The 20,758-nt window shown below is 38.2% G+C and overlaps 1 protein-coding gene across 1 annotated transcript in view; it reads right to left on the bottom strand.

The window, feature by feature from the left end:
- The window catches only part of NELL2 (neural EGFL like 2), a 151,297-nt gene that overhangs the window by 9,249 nt on the left and 121,290 nt on the right, over positions 1 to 20,758 (bottom strand). Inside the window, exon 16 of the mRNA XM_067314413.1 lies at positions 8,245 to 8,385. Coding sequence (XP_067170514.1) covers positions 8,245 to 8,385 — 141 coding nt within the window. The remainder of the gene's footprint in view (positions 1 to 8,244; positions 8,386 to 20,758) is intronic.

Raw genomic sequence — 20,758 nt, 5'->3', positions numbered from 1 at the left:
GCATAAACAATCTATGACACTCATTACTACAAGACGTTGTTTAGAGAGAAGAAAAAAAATCACATATCCAAAAATGTATAAAGCTAGCAAGAATATCCAGACTTGTAAAGCTAACAGATTTTGGAACAAAGATTACACTTCTTGCACTAGGGTATACAGTGACCTTGTCTACCAATGAGATAATCCAAAATGGGCAGATCCTCTCATATCTCCACATCTCCTACCTCATTATCCTCTGAAGCATCTGGAGTTGGTCATTGTTGTAAGAGGGCAGAGGACAACTGGGATCATGAACCTAATTCAGTGTGGCTGTTCACACGGGCCCAAACAGCTGAAACATCAGGGGCACATTACACAGGAAAACCCTTCCTTATTGTAAGGAAAAACAATTAGTGGAATAGATGGCCGGGGGCTGCTGAGGAATCTCCAGCCTTAAAGATGTTTAGACAAACATCTAACAGGAATGACTGAGCGATGCTGGTCTGGGCAGAGCAGAGGGATGGAAGAGCTACTCTCCCCTTTTTCTGTTTTCTCTAACTCTACACTGAAAGTAATATAAACTAGCAATTTGACAATCTACTTGGTTTTAAGTTACACAATGAAGAGACCATCAATTCCTCCCCCCACATTTAAATATAATGATTATCAGCAGGATTCTTTTTATTATTCAAGCCATTTTTAATATACAGCTTTTAGATGCTTGTGTTCATTTGTTTAAAACACTCTTTCTCACAAACCTTTCACATAGCTAGTGTCACAAATGAGTAATATCACTTCTCAACAAACTGGCCACTCAACTCAAACCAACCATATTATATGAGATACTTGGACAAAATTCAGCTGTCCTGTAAATAAGAACAGTTTCCTTTAAACAACAAGCAATGACCCTATAAACACTAAGTCTGCGTTTGATGCTTATGTACAAGTGCATTTCATAACTTGCTCAAGGGGAAATGTTTCTGGGGTATGTTTTTCAAGAGCATTCAGTAATGGTTAGTGCACTGTTACTGAAAATAATCAAGGTTTTATCATTGACTCCCTGCTTATCTAAGCACTTCTGAAAAATCCCAACTTTAGTTTTTTAGTTGTTTGACTGATGAAAATGAATTTTCTGGATAGGGTAATTTATATATCCCAGGTCAAAGCAGAAGCTATTCAGCCTTTGATTCTAAGCTAATCAGAAACAGCAATGTGTTCATCACGCAGCAAGAGAAACACAAACTTACAGGCATGAAATTCTCATCGGCATCATTCATCCACAACAAACTGCCATCATTATCTGCAAAGAACTTATGCACAAGTCATCCATCCCAAGCAAAACTTCGCTCAGCTCTTTTCCTTTGGATTTCCATGAGATGATGAATTATACTACTGACATTTTGTTTACAGCTATAACCAGCTCTCCAAACTCCGTGCCTATATGGACAGTGTACACTGGCCCCTGCATCTATTGCTGAATATAATAGAGGATGGGGGAGGATTACAGGTTGCATATTTCCAGCATACCGAGTCACAGAGGTTTATTATTATCCCTTCCATATCATTTTTTAAAAAACATATCAATTCACTTCAGGCTATTTACAACACATTGCCTAGGAATCAAACAGCTCAAGTGTTTTGACGTTAGAACATTGAGTCTCAAAAGACTTGAAGATTTGTCTCAGAAAAACAACCAAAATGTCACTAGTTACCTAGTGCTAAATTAAGGACCAATTCTTATTTATCTAATCCATACTAAAAATTGCAACAGCTTTTATCTGGCACATTTTTAAGGATTTTCCTTTTAACACTCTCATCCCAGGGAACAACTGTATTGCAATGACAAAAGAGACCCATGGGTGCAAAAGTAATGCTATATGTTAAAGAAAGGTAGGAGTTAATTTTATCACAAGTAATTTAATGCCTCAACAGGAAAAATACAAGACTAGAGGTATACAAAACGGTGACAGCAACTGGAATGCCTAAACTCCCTTTGTAAGATTTGAAAGTCTGCAAGGGCAGATAACTCCATAAAAACTGGAATTTTCAATTGCCCCATGCAGACTGGATTAGTGCTACACCAGGATGTGACCTAAGACTATATTTAACAGATTTAATGACTGTTTCTTGGAGCAGATAGTCAAAGAACCCCAAAGGGAGAAAGCAACATTTGGCTTGGCCCGGAGCAGTGTGCAGGCTCTGATACAGACTGTCACTACCGAACAACTACTCTCTGCTGGTGACCAGTAATGACCACAATGCATGCAAGTTCAACATTCCTAAAGGTATTAAAAAGGCTGTAAAAATTCACTATCATAGTGCTTAGTTTCAAAAGGGGAATTATGTTAAAATGATGCTTTTAAAAATGAATTAGACTAGCAGCCAAAAGCATAAAATGTTTTCAGATAGAAAGAAGATTGTTTAAAGACACTGTATTATAGATTCAGAGTAAAAGCACACCACTAATTAAGAAATACTTTAAAAAGGGGATCCAGATGATATAATGTACTTTTTTATTCAAAAACTTTTGATGAGCTCCCTTGCATAGTACATGTTCTTAAAGAAACGAATCTGCCATGGAATAAAAGGGGAGGTCAGCTCACAGATTAATAACTGGTTAATTCGTAAGTAATAAAAAGCAGCAATAAATGGTCAAGCTGTGACAATGGACAGCTGTCCCAGGGGAGTTCCACAAAAGTCTGTGTTAGAACATGTGCTGTTCAATATGCTTAAAAGTGATCTGGAGGAATGGATGAACGGTGAGATAAAAAAGGCTGTTGATAATAAAGTACTAAAGACAAAAATTATCTGTGAAGATATAGAAATATTTTGTGATATTGACTGAGTAGGCAATAAAACGGCAGATGAGATTCAAATACAAGGCACATGGGGCAATACCCATTCAAAAACCAAATCAATCTTTTAGATCTATTCTGGAAAGAGATCTTGGCGCTACTGTAGATAGCTCTGAAAAAAGGTCAGTTCAATACTCTCTCGGACACAAAAAACAAATACAATATTGACAACTACAGATAAGAAAACTCTCAATAAATTTGCAAGGAATGTGGACAAAGCACAATAAGAAAAAACTGCACACCTTGATAGGTGGTGACAAAGAGCTAAGAGATGCGTTCTGATATAACTGACTGTAAGTTTCTACTTTTCCTCCTCTTATAAGCCATCCAGACTTACACTCATGATGTTCACATAAAGCCAGAAAGCATCTCCCCATGACAAGGTTTCCTAACAGAATTGTTCTGGTAACAGTCAGAGGGCTGTGCATCTCTATTAAGGAGAAATAGGCTGTTGGAAGATGGGCTGGGATGGCGGATGCTTCCTTTGTCCTGAAACTACTCAGATACCTCAGCTCTGGAGAGTAGCGTTACCTCAGCAAGGTGGCAACTATGAGGATACCCAGAGTATTTTTTGCTTAAGGCAAAACAGTAAGGCATGTATTTGTCAGGGATCCCAAGTTCTTCCAGACAGAAAGTTTGGTTTCTGTTCTTGTCTACCCCAAAGCAATCTATTGACTGACGTAATCATTCTTCAAATAGCAAGTGAATTGTGAATAATATATTTGTGACTTCATAAAAGTCACCTGTCAGAGCGCAGCAGATGTGGAAGATGAAGAGCCGAGATGGACTTTGGATGCTGGTAACACCAGTTTCACAGAAGTGTTGTTTCCTGATACAGTAAGTATGTTCAAATTGCCATCATATAAAATGTAGTGGTTGGGTACTCTGTCCCTGTGAGTCCTTTTATAAAAGATGAGAAACTCTGTCAATTTTGCACACTGCCTACATTCCAGAATATTTAAATACTAATTTGTCTCCATAGAAGTTATTTACCTTCTGTGTGGTGATGTTTAAGTTGTGTTCCCACACCTAATAATGAAGCTTTAATACCTATAGCTTTGTTTGGGAAGGATGGACTGTAGGACGATCTAAGTGTAGAACTATGAATTGACAGTAGTTTTGAAGCAAGGGAAATCTCATGAACATGCTAGTGCATTGGATGTACCTTGATATAAAAATCAGACATCCTGATGGTAAGCAATTCCTCTGCCTTCTAGATCCAGAGATGTGAATGCTGAAGTGGCCATTTTGGACTTTGTTCATTCAATAAGACTGGGGAGCATGCTGGCATCTGTAATTAGCCTCCATCGCTCATTATTCCGGGTTGTGGAAAAAATTGTTCAAGGAGAGCCCTACCCCCTCTGTCTGGGATCTTCTTTTTGAATTAGCTTGGGCATTCTGGATTGATGCTTTCCAATCCTTTCACTTGCAGCTGTCTCATCTAAAGAATCTGATACCTGCTGAGAGTGAAGATATTTTGCTCCCACCTTATATATCAACAACAGCTGGTATCTGTCAGATACTTCTGGTAAGTCCAAAGGGACTTCATTAATTAGGTGAGCTATTCTTCTGACACAGAAGTGTGCAAAATGTCCAGCAACTGATGAGGTACATCCTGCACTATTTCTGGTATGAACTAATACAGCCTCTCTTCACCTGATCTTAGAAGCTTTTTAGACATTGCAGGGGACAGATTCAAAGGAATCAGGATCTTACACAGAACTGAAGAGCAAATGGTAACTGGGCCTAAATGTTCTTATTGTAGGATTTGCCCTCAGAGGTTCCAGTTTTTGAATACAATGAGGCTTAAGGTTGCAAAATCTATTATCTCAGCTTAGCTCTCTTTTATGAAATAGTAGGTGAGAGACAAGCTTTAGAGCACCAATATGACTGTGTAAAGAAAAGCTGTAGGGGGCTGAAGAGGAAGGTAATATACCATGCTGACTGCTATATTTACATCTCTATAAAATTTGAGACTCCCCAAACCCATGCATTTCACAGAGACAAAGCAGCAGATCTTTCACCACTTTTCTGGAAATAAGATGATGCATAACATAATTCTGTTTCCAAGGGAGAAGCAGCAAGCACTGGGGTAAGGCGTTCAAGCCCTGCAGCTGCCTTTCACATCATTTCTCCCGGTCATTGTTATTGAGACTACAGGTCTGCCCAGGAGTATAATGTGAAGCAAAACTAATAGCAAAGGAATTTCTAGGTCTTCGATCATTTGTAGGTACCAAGTGAAATAAGATTATAAATTTCTACATTCAAGTACAGCATTAGTCTAAATACTCAATATTCTCAGTTGTGCCAAAGCAGCAGCAGTAACCAAGGTCAATATATGTGTAAAGCAGGCAATTCAGCAACTTATATCATTATCAAGCACTGACAAAGTCTGATGCTACCAAGGAGTCTACCTCTAGCTAGGAATTTCTAGCAAGAGGTCCTAATGGTACCATTTCCTGCAAAAGGCATAGGGGGCAGTTTTGGTCTTCTGTTAAAAGAAGTTTTTTAAAGAAATGCTTCTGTGCCTCTGTGATCTTAATAGGGGTGTTTCCATCTGCATCTTTTAAAAATGGAGACTTTGCTGAAGGAGACAAGGAGGTGACTGACACTGATCTTGGAAGTGCTCTCTGTACTACTACAGGCATATGTCTCAGGGACACTGACAGACCCAGATTTGAGGCAGACCCAATAGAGCAATCAAGAAAGAAAACATTTGAATACAGACTTCCTTGGCTTTTAAAGCATTTCTTCAGAGAAAGAGGGAACTTTCTTCAAAGCAATACAAGCTTATAAAAGAAGAGAAGCCAAAGGCAATAAGCTAATTATGCACTCTATATAAACACTGTACTGAACCAGTCTTCTTAGAAAGAAAAATGGGCAAGCCCCATGAGGCCTTACTTCCTTGTTCCACCAAGAAAGAAATCAAGGTAGGACCAGTTTCTCTTCTGTGCAATTCTGCATTATTCCTTCTACAACTCTGCAAGTTGTAGGGCTTGCACAAGCCAGAAATGCCTTAGCACACACTAGTCCTGGCTGCAAGAGGAAGCTCATCCAATTCAACCTGGAAAACTGAGATTTGGGATTAGTATAGCCTGGAAGCTGCTACCCTGTTATGTGACTGTCTGAAAGGCCACCCACCAACATTTCAATCTAATCACCTCTAACCTAGGGGATACTGAAGAAGTGACATAAGAAATGGCCAAATTGTCTTTAAACCCAGTAGGGGAATCTCTAACAGTGGAAAGACCAGCCAGTGGAGAAAACGATTGCTTTTGCACCACTGTGCTCTGCCACTGAAAGTTCAGCTGCAATAGATTTGAGACTGTCTCTTCATACCTTTTTTCAGATTTTATTTTCTGCTCGAGACACAATGTCACAGGCTTCAATCCAATAAAAAGTGATATAGTAAGATGCCAATAAAATATCTAACCTTCCTTCCTATCTCAAGCTGTTACATATTCCAAAATTTAGAGCTGCAATCGATCAGACTGAAAGTGTTCCATCGTTAGTGACTAGAGTCAGCAACAACTTGAAGATAGTTTCCTGATATCTGTGAACTAATTCTAATCACTTGTTAGCCTCTGTGTATATTTTTTAAAGAGCTGCTGACGCCTTGTGGAAAAGGCCAAGATATATTATTAATTGCCACTTCTGCATACATATAACAATCTTTTTCCTTGGCTTTTCATTTGCTTAGAAACTGTTGCTTGATTTTTGCTTGTTTGCACACATCTTAGCAACAGACGTGAGGAACCATGTATCTCTTAAGATGGCACGTGCCAAATCACTATCTTAAACCCACAAGACAAATGGGATCTTGAAGTTGAAGATAAATCTTGGGGTAGGTATTGAGAAGTATTTCCACAAAAACCTGGCTACAGTATTACTTGTGCCTAGAGAGTATCAGAAGGGTGACCTTACAATCAGGGGAATCACAACTTCTTCAGAAGTCTTTGCACCTTCCTGCTCTAACACCTGGCCAGCTAACAGCGACATTTAGTTTGTTCTTGACAAAGAAAGCTGGATTTATGAAAGCAGTTGCTGATTCAAATTGCTGGTTCCTCCTGGGAATACAGGCTTTCAGCTGTGGTGAAAATGTGTTGAAATAAAGCATTGGTGATGGGGATCCTGCAAAGGTCATTCCTGCTATCAGTAGAGAAAAGTCCGTGTGTCTGCCTTACCAAAATTAATTCAATGCCTTCCCTTTGGGATTGGTACTGCCCACCAACGTGAATTTAAACAAAGTGGGGAGGTTTACACTGTGTGAGCACTGAACATTTAAGTATTCAGCAAAAGAAAGAAGAAAGACTACTAATTTTGCCTTAAGTAGTCCATGACAAAACAGACAGGCTTGTTCTCCTTCTTTAGAGTAGCAGCATGTAAAACCTTAAAAGCAGAAGAATTTCGTACTGAGAGATCTGCATCTGAAAATAACTTTATACTTACAAAGCTGTTGTTCCCTCTTATGTCATTCACAAAACAAAGAAAATTTTCCCATCTCCTTGTCCCTGTTAGTCTCCCATCCCCTGCATCCCTGTCCCCAGGCCACGGAGCTTCCCAGCTTGTAAGGTTATTCTTCAAACTGCAACTTTCTAAAAGTGATTGGTCTACGCACAGGAAAAGCACTGTGGTAATAACCTGGGGGGGGAGGGGTGTGAGAGCTGCATAATCATTCTTTGCAATGGGAAAGATGTGCAACACAGCCTATTTCAGTACACAAGAAATAAAGTGGAGGAACGGAGGTCTGGATTGAGGCCCATTTCCACATGTAAAGAATCTGACATATGACCAGTTTACTGCAGAGTGACAGATTACAGTGCATGCTATCAGCCAATGGTACATGTGAGGTCACCTGCATTAGTTTAGCCTTCAGCACAAACTGAAGATCAAATGATTACCTCCTATCATGCAGTAATTTGATCTTGTATCTAAGCTTACCTTTGCAGCTCTCTAGCAGAGAAAAGCCAGCCTTCAGAGAAAATTAAACCACCTTTGCTCCCCTTTTGGGGAGAAAGAGGGGAAAAAAGTTCCTTGGCTTTTCTATTTTAGGACTTTAGCTGTGCAAAGAGGATGGGAGGAGACTGATCAGTGATTATGATCTCCTTTTCCCAATTCCTTATACAAGGGCCATGCACAGAAGCAGACGTAGTGCCAGAGAGATTCTGTTTTAAGCACTACTCCTGACTTTACGTATTATCTTTAGCAAGTCATTGAATCTTCCAGTGGGTCAATGCTCCACCTATAAATTAGGAATACTTTTGTTTCTTGTTTACCATGCTTATTTAGACTATGATTTATTTAGGTCAAAGTTTAACTTTCATCGATACAGTGCCCACTACCAGTTAGAAATGGTAGATGTTACTGTAATGCAAGCCATAACACTACACCATCTTTTTTAGATACTGACCTTCACAGGATTCTCCGCTTGGTGAAAACATCCCATTGTCATGGTAGCCATCTCTGCACTCACAGTGGTACCAACCAGGCAGATTAATGCAGTTAGCACGGCTGTCACATTGAACAAAGCCATCTGAGCATTCATCAATGTCTGTTTAGTAAGATCAAAAAAAGAAAAGAAAAAGAAAAAGAAAATTCACTTAGAGGAAAGTACTATATTCACCCAATGGAAGAAGCATGTCTGTACTATTCCTGACTTTCACAGAAGTATTTTAATTACTAACACTTGAATTTCCAGAGTTATTTGTGGTAAATTTTTGAATCTTTTCCATAGAAGGTCTTGGCTAACTGTGTTAGCTAACAATGACAGTTCTGCTAAGCCTATTTATTGTTTACATATTAGCAACTCATTTTGTCACAATATATGATAGATTATCTGTTATCTGTGTAACCTATAATCCATTATCTGTATATCTGTGTGTTATCTCTTATCTGCCCACAGTATGAAAAAGGAGCTAGGCTGTGTTTCCAGAGGTTAACCCTTTGATGAATGCAGGCTGCCTGATAAACCAAGACTGTTTCTGGGGGCATATCAAAACAATAAATCTTTATTCCAGTACTTGTTTGTGCTCTTGGCGACATCGATTTTAGGTTAGTGGAATTTCCCTGTCTTGTGGCGTTCCTGTTGACTTATACCAGCGCCACTGCAGCCAGCTATGCCAAGAGTCAGACTCCCCTCTCACTATCAAAAAGAGTAGTGAGGATTCCAAACATGGATGCTTACATCCTAAAGATTTCCTTCAGAAATAAAAAGCTCTAAAAAACTCTCTGAGTTTGAATATTGAATAAACCCTCATGCCCTCATAAGCCCCTTCTGGCCAAGTAAGGACTCAACCAGGAATCTTTAGAATTGAATATTAAAATAACAATTTAAGACTCAAACTGTTAAAAGTACACCAGCCATTGATCTAGTATCCTCTGGGATGCAGGTACAATGAAGAGACGTGACATGACCATTGAAATTATATATATAAATACATCGAAATTCTGCTCGTAGTGCCTGTTGGCTCCCATTTACGTTATCTGTTATTTTCATAGGAGAAATGTACACTGGCTGCAAAAATCAATTGTGAACCGCAATAAGGGCACAATTTTCTCTTCTGAGAATATGAGTGTGTAGATAGAGCATAGTAGTTAGTGCACAGATACAGATACTCTCACTCAAGTGTCCTATGAAATTTGTTCCAAAATAAACTTTTAAAAGAAAACGAGGCTTTTTCACCCATCCAAAATGCTTCACTTCATGTTTGTGGGAAAGAAGGTTATTAAGTATTTGGGGGACACCTGCATACACTGTAAGGTAATTCCTCAGTCATCTGCATTTGTTTTCAAGTTCTGTTTTTCTTATACACCCTGAGGGGTGGGAGGTAATCTGTTTTGGGGTATTTTATTTACAAGCCAATTGGTCTCTGATACTACACTTCTGTATTACAAGACTAGCACAGTCATCTTAGAATGACCAGTCATCTCATCATGGTATTGGGTTTTAAAAGCCTTATAGTTAATTGAGGAAAATTCATGAGAAATTTTCATTACTAGGTCTCAGTCCAATTTTCTATCAACAGTCTCTTTGGCTCAGTGCTCCTGGTGTACATTATCAGTATTTATCATGATGAAAGTTAACAGTACTGTTGTTAGAATACTGCACCAAATAGATATATTTTTGCCTCTTCGTGTATCAGGAATTAATTAATAGGTATAGAGTGGTTTAAAACACAGAATTTTCAACTCCACAGTAAATTCCAGGATAATCATATAACAACTCCTGATGCAGGACTAAGAAATGCCAAACCTTTACAACCTGCAGCTGTTCAGTGTGTGTGTCTCTAACTCAGTATAAACTCCAGCCTTTTTCTTGTGAGCAGGCAGGAGCCCGGGGGACTACAGAAGCGTTTGAGAGATCAGAGGAAGATCAATGAAAATTATGTTGCTGGAGTGAGAAAAGGTTGGTTTGCAGTCTATGCCTTATCTACTGGCTTTCACTTATATACCCATAGATTGTTAAAAAAAAAAAAAAAAGAAAGGAAAGGGAAAGGGAAAGAAGAAAGGTCTACAATCTAGAACTTAGCATACCATTGGGGAATATGCAAAAAGATAGCTTGCTTGGTGGGGCATGATCTAAGTTACTATGCTAAAGGCTTGAGATCATCTGCTCAACAGAGGATAATTTGCTGGGGTTGGCCAAATCTACAAGCCCCACAGAATCAATGAAGCATGTAGTTTGAGGCTGAAAAAGCAGAGAACTGTTGTTCAGACCTTCATAAGCGCTACCTAGTAACATGTATCAAGACACTGGATAGCCCATATTTCTCCTCTTGGAAAGTGGAATTTTTTATTAGTGACAAAGTGAAGGAAAAAGTCTTATTTAGGTCAAAGTAACAGATATGAATTAAAGAAAGCCTGTGTTCCTCTCTTCAGAACAATTTATTTGTGAATCTGTAAGCTTTATAATTATGAGCAGGGTGCTGCAAGCACAGGCTGAATGCATCCTGATGAACTCACTGATTATTCAGGAAAACAAACCTTGAATGTCATGTCAGTATTGGTAAACTGACAAACAAAGTAGCTCTTCTGTATTTATTTGCAAACTATCTGACAAACCTGTATCACAAGAAATATTACTTGGGATGAAATGCTTCATCAGATGCCAATAAACAAAGAAATACATTCCTTTAGCTTCATTATAGCTGCATGCAAAGCTGTTGGGTGGAGTTATGTAAGAGTGTCTACCATAAAGTGCTGATGGCAGCATACTGTTGGTCTTTAAGAAATGTCATATTCTTGACAGATTGTTTGTCTGCAAACCACTCCATTGGAATCACTGCTGCATTGGTGTTGAATAGTCCATTATTCTTTAAATGATTTTGTAGCAAACAAGAAATCCAAAAAATTTCTTCTCGCCACTAACTTTTTATGCAAAAGATTTTACAGCATGTGCTGGTAGGTTTCAGAAAATAAATGTTATGTACAAAATTTTATTCTAAATCTTCCAAATAATGTTGATCGCTAACTCTTGTGGAGACTTGCACTGTAATGGGACAAAATAACTGTCGTGACTCTGTTAAACAAGAAAATGCAGCAGAAACGTGTTTTGCAGAGCTAAAGTACTGATTTCATGGAAAGTTTTCTTGACATTTGGATAAAAGGATTTCTATTTTCAAATGGGCATAGTATGGCTCAGGAAGTACTGTGAAAGGATCTACAGCTGAAAGGATTTTATTAGCACAGGCAAAGCAGTCAGAAATAATTTTCCTCTTTCCTATGGTGAAACGTTCTCCGATGAATCATCTTGCAGCTGCTCAGTCAGAGGTGTGAGCTGACAGGAGAAGAAAAACTGATTGAAGTTTTGCTTGGCCAGTGGCTATGGTATATCAGTGGACTATATGGAACATTAACAGCACTAATGAAGTCCTGTTTGATGCTGTGCTAGAGAGGCACAAAAAATGAAATACTACTCTACAGAAGGAGGTTACTGAAAAGGCATTATATTTTCACTTTCGAAAGAAATTAAACAAAGTTTCTAGGTACAAGTAAAGAAGTGATGTCCCTTTTTCAATAGCAGGTGATAATATTTGCAAGCAAATACACAAAATGGACATCTTATTCTGAGTATGCAAGTTCTTTTCTTCTACTAGCTATAAGAAGCTGTGGCAAAGGAGAAAAAAAAAAAAGCATCTCATCTGGGAGGTAGAATAGAGTCTCAGCTGTGTGAAGGTTCAAAGCATGTGGTCTACAGGTTTAATCCTGGTCCCATTGAAATTTATGGCAGAACTCTCATTGACTATCATGGTCATTAGCACATGGTAGCATAAACAGCACAATTGCACATACCAAATCTCCCACCCCACTGGTGTGACTAGCCAGCTTTGGAACAAAAAGTAATACTGAGACAATCCCTGGAAGTAACCTTCACCCCCAAACTGGAGAGCAGCTACACAACAGCGCAGCACAGCACTTCAGCACCTCCTGTTCAACTGCATTTCCACTCTGAGCAATTTGCATGGCAGAAGATTTATGATTTCTGTTCTTGAAACAATGTGTCTGGAGAACATGCAAGTGTGATACTGGTGAGCACTACAAAATATCAGGAACATGAGGGCTCTGTCTATGCCACAGAATTTGTGAATGCACTCATAGCAATAGCATACATACCCTATTGCCATAAAACAGCATAATTTATTATTACACAATTATGCTGCATGCAGTTTGCTTTTAAAATATTCTGTTTTTCTTCTGTGTGTTTTTCCTGAACTAAAATCAGCCAACCTGGTTATTTCCATATTAGGTTACCCATTTTTCAACTGGAAAAAAACCTCAAATTTTTGCTAATTGAAGCCCCACCCTAATAAAATAGTCACAATGCCTGGCTTTTTGAAAATAAGGATGGTATACAAATAGCTCCGCTTGAGATGAAAAAAAGACTTGCTCTTCCAAATCACCTTCTTGGCACCTCTGAATCACTCACTTCCTGAACTGTGGCAACAGTTATAGCTATTATATTCCTTGCTCTTGGGGAGACTGAGAAAACTCTGCTCCCCGAAGATTCAAGTAAGATCATTAGCAAATTATCCACTGGTTCAGTATGAAAAAAGCCAGCAGTCTGATGAATACTATTAGAGAATTTCTGTATAATAAGAGCTTTTGAAGACCGAAAGTGCTATAAAATTGCCAATTTGAAAGATAGCTGTGCTCTTTCATCCAGCAATAGGCCCAAGCTCTCTAATGTGGCCAAGCTGCACTCAACAAAGAACCATGGTGTTGGGGAAGAGGAGGGGGAGTTATATCATTTTACATTACTCTCACTTCAAGATTGAAGTATTAATCTCCAAATCCTGCTCTCAGAAAAGCCTGTATGTCACCATCAAGCACAACATTACAGAGACAGAGAGCACAATTTAGTTCTAAAATCCTTTCTTTCATAAACCCCTTTATCTAATTCCAAACCAAAGCCCCAAAAGCCCTTTCCATTCAAGAAGGAAACATCCACTGATTCAAAGTCGTGAATATTTAGAATTTAGTTATTTCCATTCTGGAAGTTTTTCTGGGACAGTAGAGTATATAGCACTCAGCTAAGACTGCCAAGTAACAGAGACTTCCAGTTGCAGTAATCTGCCCCAGTGCTAATTGGGTTATCATCACCAGATAGATTTTTAAAGACTAACGGGCAGCCAGCAAATTCCATAACTTTCAGTCACTACTGAATTAGGCTAAGTTTGAAATCTCATTTCAAAGGCAACAGCCTTCCCAGTCTAAGGCTAATCTCCAGAGTCACCCATATCTCAGCCCAGTATAAACAAAGTGCATATGCTGAAAGAAGTATCACCTCAAAACAGATCACTGAAGAAGTAAGTGGTTGGGGACATACTAACTATGAAGCTGTTTATAATGATGAGCCTTCAATGCTTTTTCACTGGTGCACTTGGAACACTCAGACTGTAATAAGTTTTTGCATATGTCAATTTACTTTCAAGGATGCTATGTCCAGCCTGGGTATAAAAGACTACATCCCAACTTTTCAGACTTGTGCTCATGTAACAGAATGCCTGGTAGGATTAAGGGGATGTCCGGGTTATAGGATTTTAATAAGAACGTACACGATAGGGAAAAGGCTTCAGCCTTATTCAGTAGGACAAAATCAAAGTTCACTACACTGCCTAATGTACCTGCTGCCATAACTCAATTTTCTGGAGTAGCTGTAAAAAGGGTTCATTATTTCTACTGCAAATTCTAGAGTCTCATCTCTTTACATTTAAAAAGAGAAAAGTGTTTTGGTTGGTTTTCTTGTGACAGCAGATTTCTAATAAGATAATACTTGAGAGACCTTGCTGTTCAATCAGACCTTTGATTTGAGATCTTATGCAAAAATCAGGTCCCACTGGAGAAATATAACAGCCTGAAACTGGTTCAAAATACTAGGACTATCTTGCTGTTAAAACAAAATATCAGCCTTTGGGATTTCCTTTTCACTACATGCCTATGTATTGCAGGCATATAAACATCATACAGAAGGATAAAAAACAAGAATACAGAAGCTGAGACTGCTGAAACAGTCCAGGGAGATATCAGTTATATAAGAAAACCAAAGCTGTTTAGAATGCATTTTAAATCTGTTTTGTAAAGACTGATCAGCTCCTTTCTTATAACGCTGCTGTTGCTGATGATTCCCAAAGGAACTTTCTTCCTTGGTTAATAAAAGTTCTAGAACCCAATTTTCTTTAGAATTTGTTCAGCTTCCAGTAACTCTTTAAAGATATGATAACAGACCCTGACTACTGTAACACGCTTTTCACTTTATGGGCTCTCACAAAGTTCCCATTGAACTATGGAATATTCTTGAGTTTCCCTGTATTTGTATTCCAACATTTCATTCAATTGTAAGTTTAAATTATGAAGGACCAGACTACAGCTGGCCTGCGGGGAAAGAGAAGAGTCACCCGTTCTTTTATCCTAGCATACCATAATTTCATGAGTAAAAGGATTTTCTCATATAGCATGAGAAACATTGGCTATCTCAGATAAAGTCTTCAGAGAGCAGTGAAGATCACGGCCTTTCCTTTTTCTGCTCCCCTGGAAAATGGATCAGACCAGTGCAGGAAGAAAAGCAACTTGCATGCCTTTGGAGTTGCTGCTCCTATATCTATACCTAGTAGAAATTCTGTAGAAATTCTGGCCAAGTCAGCCTAAAACCATAATCTGGCTCAAAGGACAGGAACCCTAGAGCAAGGGCTATAAAAGTAATTTTTAAAACTACTTCAACAGGTTGAGTCAATGCTGCAGATATGTTCTTCGCTATAAGTTTCCAACTGTCATGTTGCATGAAAAAATAAACCTATTGTTAAAACAGGTCTTATTTTTTTATCCTAGCAAGAGCATGATTGCATTTTTTTGAGTACCCTGTCCATGGAAAACTAATTTAGTCCCATTAATGAAAAGGAAGCAAAATGTGATTGAGGATGTAATATGGAATTATAGTTCATTAATTCTTCAAGTATGTAATTTTCCAGACTCCTGATCCCCCATTGATTTCTGCACACCCCCATAGGTCCTGCTAAATGCCAGCAAAAGGAAATTCAATCATGTTGTTATTTCATGTGTGGCAGTGGCGGCGCTCCAGAATTAGATAGAAACATTATGAAAGGGAATTCTCCACTGACTGCTTCACCATGCAGCCCTGTTAACAATTCTTTGTTGTCAAAAATTGATCAATCACAGACCCCACAGATAACTGACAGCTTCTCATTATGCAGCCAATACCATTAAAGGATATGACATTTGTAACAATTGAGGATGATAATTCAGAACACCTAATTAGCCATGATGAACTAGGTACATGCTTGAATAGTTAAAAAAAAATGTAAGGAATATATTTTTCCATGAGATCCTGTGAAACTGGTATGCCAATCCCCATTAGAGAGTTAGATAAATTGACACAATACTGGGTTTCTGTTTTCAGATGTTGACTAAGATGCGGGTTTGCTTTCAGTTTGGCCATAATTCTCAGTATAGCAACTTATCTTAAAAATAGGACATGCTTATGTTTCCTTGTTAGCCCTATCTTGAGAAACAAAAATAATTATCTTCCTCAAGATACCAAAACCACTTGCATAACTTGAAATACACAGACAAATTCATTTTAGTTACATACTAGTTTCTGGAAGTTATGTAGCTCCATTTGCACATATTAGAAATAAGACTAATGCACTAGTGCTACTCACTAAAAATGTTTTCAGTAACTGGATAGCAACAGCTGAGTTCTAAAGAAAATGGCTAGATTAATTTGTTTGAAAAGAAAAATCAGTTTTGCCAGGTGCTTTCTTTCGTGAAGAGTGGGAAGGAAGGCTTTACTTGCACAGTGCAATGAAGGAAGACCTTGAATTTTGTCAGGTGAGGAATCAAGTCATTGATAAATGTGAGGTGCAAGAACAATTTCTACATATTTGAATCAGGGATTCAGCCAGCATATTCTTAATTTAGTTTGGGTTCAGCTTTGCAAAAACTTAGTTCAAGTTCAGTTCTGGTATGAATTAAACAAAACTTCCAAAGATTCAAGTTCAGAGGACATTAAAGGAAAACAAACAAAGAAACAAACAAACACCCTACACAACAATTCAAACAAGGTTTTGTCTCGGATTTAATTTGACATCCTGATTTAAGCTTGGTCTTCCGCTGCTGGTCAGGGTATCACACATACTATGTGTGTGCATGCATAATGTTAAAACAGTCTTACCTACATTTTCTTACTGGTGACCTATTACCATGACTCTCAGGCCATATGCCAGTGACCACCAATCTATGTTGCTGTTCTTCAAGCGTAAAATCATGTAAAGGTCGTACAAAATCACTGAACCACAGAAATGGAGTAAACACATTATTTCTTTGCTTGAGCTATAAACATATCATTGGCATATATCTGCAGAGATTGCAGACTCCCTCATGTTGACAGCAAGAGAAAGGGCTCCACAGGGATACAGTGCGATGATTGGTGGTGTTATAGATTTTAATTCCACTAATAGTTGAATGGGTCATAATTCATAAAAAGGAGAGCTTACAGTGAGTTATGAAGGTCATCCTCACTTTCTTATATAACAGAAGGAAATTTTATTATAATACTGTCCAGCTGCACTATTCACATTCTATTTATAGCTTACAGTATTTTAAGAACCTAACTGAAATTTTAGTTTGCATGTTTAGTAAAGGAGGTTCTTTCCCTCAGTAAAATAATAGCTAAGCTGTGGATGCATTAAAATCCTCCAAAGATGTATTCTGATTTTTGTACTAAAAAAACAAAAAATCCTGTCTCCTCAAACTTCTCTTTTAGCATTCTCCTTTAGCATTTTTTAAAAGCTGCTACAGATAGGAATGTAGTGTTGCAACAAGCTAAAGTAGACACAAAGGTAAGTGTTAGTATTTGGCTCTTCAGCAGAGAAAAAATGTCTTTTGTTATTTAAACTGACAAATACTCTGAGGGAAAAAAGAAATAATATACAAGAAAGGCAAGGAAAAACAAGGAAAACAAAAAAATAAAAATCTACAAAACAGAAAGGATGATGCAGCAAGGTTCATGCCTAAATCCAGAAAGTTCACCAAATTCCATATGGGCATTTTTGCTTAATTGCTGTCAGAGTTTTATGAATAAATAGAAGTAAAAAATGTGAAGCAAAGTAAAACTTTCCAAACTTCTGAAGTCACCAGCCATCATCTCTCTGCTCATTTTGGGCTCATATCTCATATCTCAGAATATCTCAGAATATCTCACACAGGTGATAACTGGGATTAGCCTCCAGATGCTGCAGCCAGGCAAAAAGCATCTCATTCACAGGACCCTGGCTTTTCCCTTGTCTTGTTGCAGATCTCATCTGTTTACAGCATAGAAACTTTAAAACTTTTTCTGCAATTTAATAAGCTAGCAATTTTAGAAAATGCCCTCTCTAAAAGTCAAAGGAAACATATTTTCTCAGGTTTTATGAATTGGCTGAGCTTTTCTTTTGGAGTAATATCATATAAAACCCACTGTATCCTCCCTTGGATGTTGACTTTTTTGAACAGAAGCAAGAGGAGCAGAAATGGGAGGACCTATACCTTATCTGGACTTTTGCCACTGACTTATTCTTATGCAAACCTTGTCATCTACTCAACTTGGCTGTGTGTCTTGATTTCCACATCTGTAAAATAGGGAGAAAGTGCTTGTATCAGCCATTTTTCCTTTTTTGTTTTGCCTAAAAAGAGGTCTGGGGGAAGAATTTTTAGTAATGGTACTAACCCCATAAGTATTATATGTGACATTGCACAGGCATGTTTTGGGGAAAAGCAACAGACCAGGGAATAAGAACTATGGACAAGACAAATGTGTTTTGGGGAGAGGAGAGAGGAGCAGAGTTCAGCTGTACAGATGAGAGCTGCACCTCCTGCCCTTACTTCCTTGCCTGCTTTGTTCAGCAGCACAGACATATTGTACAAGTCACAAGGATACTCACTGATACTAATTTGTCTTGCCTTTTTTTAAAGCAGAACTCTCAATGTAGAGCACAAGTATTATTTCCTGTAAAAATATAAAAGTCTCCTGCCCAATTCTATGGGACTCTGAGGATATTTAATTTTATGCATATTTGAAACCATGACTGAATACAGCACCCGCATGTATAATTAACTTTATATTATTGTATATGTTCAGAGGAAATATTTGGAGAGAGGGAGATACAGGAAACTACTTTTTACACCAGCACATTGAATTTCATAATTTCACCTGTATATAGTATATCCATATTATATGTGCCACGTTTGTAATGCATCTACTGGCTGCATATATCTATATTTCTGCAGCCTTAATTAGCACTTGGAAAATTGTTAAAATAGAGCATTCCTTGTAGGAAAGCCTCATTCTCCAGGTGTTAGCTGAACTCTACCCTGCTACAATTTCTGAGACTGGCAATCATGTTTTCTTTCTTTTATTTTGTTTTTAACTTCCCAGCAAGTATGAAGGCTCTGCTTTACTTGCTGGTAGTTAGCTGAAGCGTGATGGAATTATCAGTTATAACACCAGTTCAACCAACATTTACAGTTGGCTGTATTTTATCAGTATTGTGGAATATGCAGTATTTTTTCTCTTCTAAGTGACAATTCTTTTTGAACCTAAAGTTACTCTTAGACTACAACCATCAAATGCCAAAGAGTTTTAAGCCATCTTATGAATGAAATCCCTCAAACCCTCCTTTTTTTTCCTTGAGAAAAAACTCATCTGGAGGTTCTTGGAGGAGAGTCTCAGCAGAAACCCTGTCCAAGAGTCTTATGTTCTTTGCTCTCTGAAAAGGCTCTTCTGCACTCATTTGGGCTGAGGGAAGAAAACAGCCAGTTTACACCCTTTATACAAATCAATTGAGAAATCTCAGACAAGTCATAGGGGACAGAGATAGAACGGTAGCCTAGACAACCTGCTTTTGTAACCTACCTCCTGCCGTATTACTAACCAAACTCTACAGAGGGTTCAACTTTACTGACTTCCCAACTGATTAGAATCCCCAACAAATCTGGGATGTTCCTCCTGCAAAAAGTAATCATTCATCAGCTTTCATCTTGTGTTGGGATGACTTCTTCAACCTTTCCTTCAACCTTCACTTGTCTGTTTGAGCATGTATGTTTTGGACTGTGTAAGGGACACGCCCCATGCCACCTGCAACCCTTGGAGGTAAAGCTGCTGCTGCATCACGCATTTCACAAGCTGTCCTGTCCCTTGCCCCTGCTAGACTTCAGCGCTAAGGGAGATGCCAGTTAAAACAGAAGTACAGCCAGGAGAGAGTTAAAGCCTTTGCCTCTACTTAGCTTCTGCCAGTGTTTGCTCTAGTCTATCTGCCTAAGTTCATATGAGCAACTGGTGCCCAACTAAAAAAGAAGAGATTGCAGCATTTGCCTCTTCAGTGCTCAGTGTTCCTTACAACATAATATACTAAATGCTTTGCAGTGACTTTAGAGTCAGGCAAATTCAAGATATTTTTCATGAGCACTTTTTAATTAGCTTAGAAAAATGTACCACACTTGAGATCCTTATGTGGTAAAGCCTCCCTTGAAATCCAACCCTAGCTTGTCTTTTGTTAAACCCTGGTATGTTTCCTACTTTGTAAAAGTACAAACATTAGTAGCAACTTGTTTTATTTTTACACATGTTGGACTGGACAGCTATTCACCTAGAATACTAATTAGTTGTAGGGAAGGAAAATGATTTACAAAAAAAGCTAAGAACATACTGCATGTTTTAGTTCCTTCAGTTAGATTCTAGCTTATAGGACTCCTGCTCACCCAAGGTCTGACTTACAGAACTATATTAAAGAGTGAGCACTACAACAGCATGCCTCACTGTCCGTGTTTTTCTTAGGGTTGGTCAGAGATACCAGAATGATCTTAACAATCAACTGTGAAATGTTGTTTCTGCATTAGTCCAAATGGACATTTTAGAATGACTCATTACAGCTTGTTATTATTGTTTCTTGATAGAGACAAATAAGAGAAACTGGATCAGATGCAAAGACAAAAGGCCAGACATGTGAGAACTTTATCAGTTTGTATCAGTTGAATACAAGAGCTAGTTTTGGTGAGATGAAAGCATGAGAAGGGAGGTTGGTTAGCAAAACACTTTTATCAGGTTTGTCAAGAAACCAAAACAGATGAGAAATATGGCAAAAAATAAGGACAAAATAGTCATTAATTCTAAATTACTCTATGCTTTTAATAAAACACCTTTGGCTAACTACTGAAGATCACAAGTAAGGAAAATAAACCAATCATCAGCAGAACTCTACTTGACTTAGTACCAGCTTTTCAGTAATACCTACAGAGCTTCAACCCATGACGTACAGAAAAACGACTCTCTGCTCAGTCTCAGGGAGCTGAAAATGCACAGAAATCAAGGCCATATTGTACCTTCCTTGTCTCATCTGTTCCACCAGAAGCATCATATGAACAAAGCTTCTGAC

This window comes from Apteryx mantelli, chromosome 1 (assembly GCF_036417845.1).
Source record: "Apteryx mantelli isolate bAptMan1 chromosome 1, bAptMan1.hap1, whole genome shotgun sequence".
Lineage (NCBI taxonomy): Eukaryota > Metazoa > Chordata > Aves > Apterygiformes > Apterygidae > Apteryx > Apteryx mantelli.
This window is presented reverse-complemented; position numbering and strand designations above follow the sequence as displayed.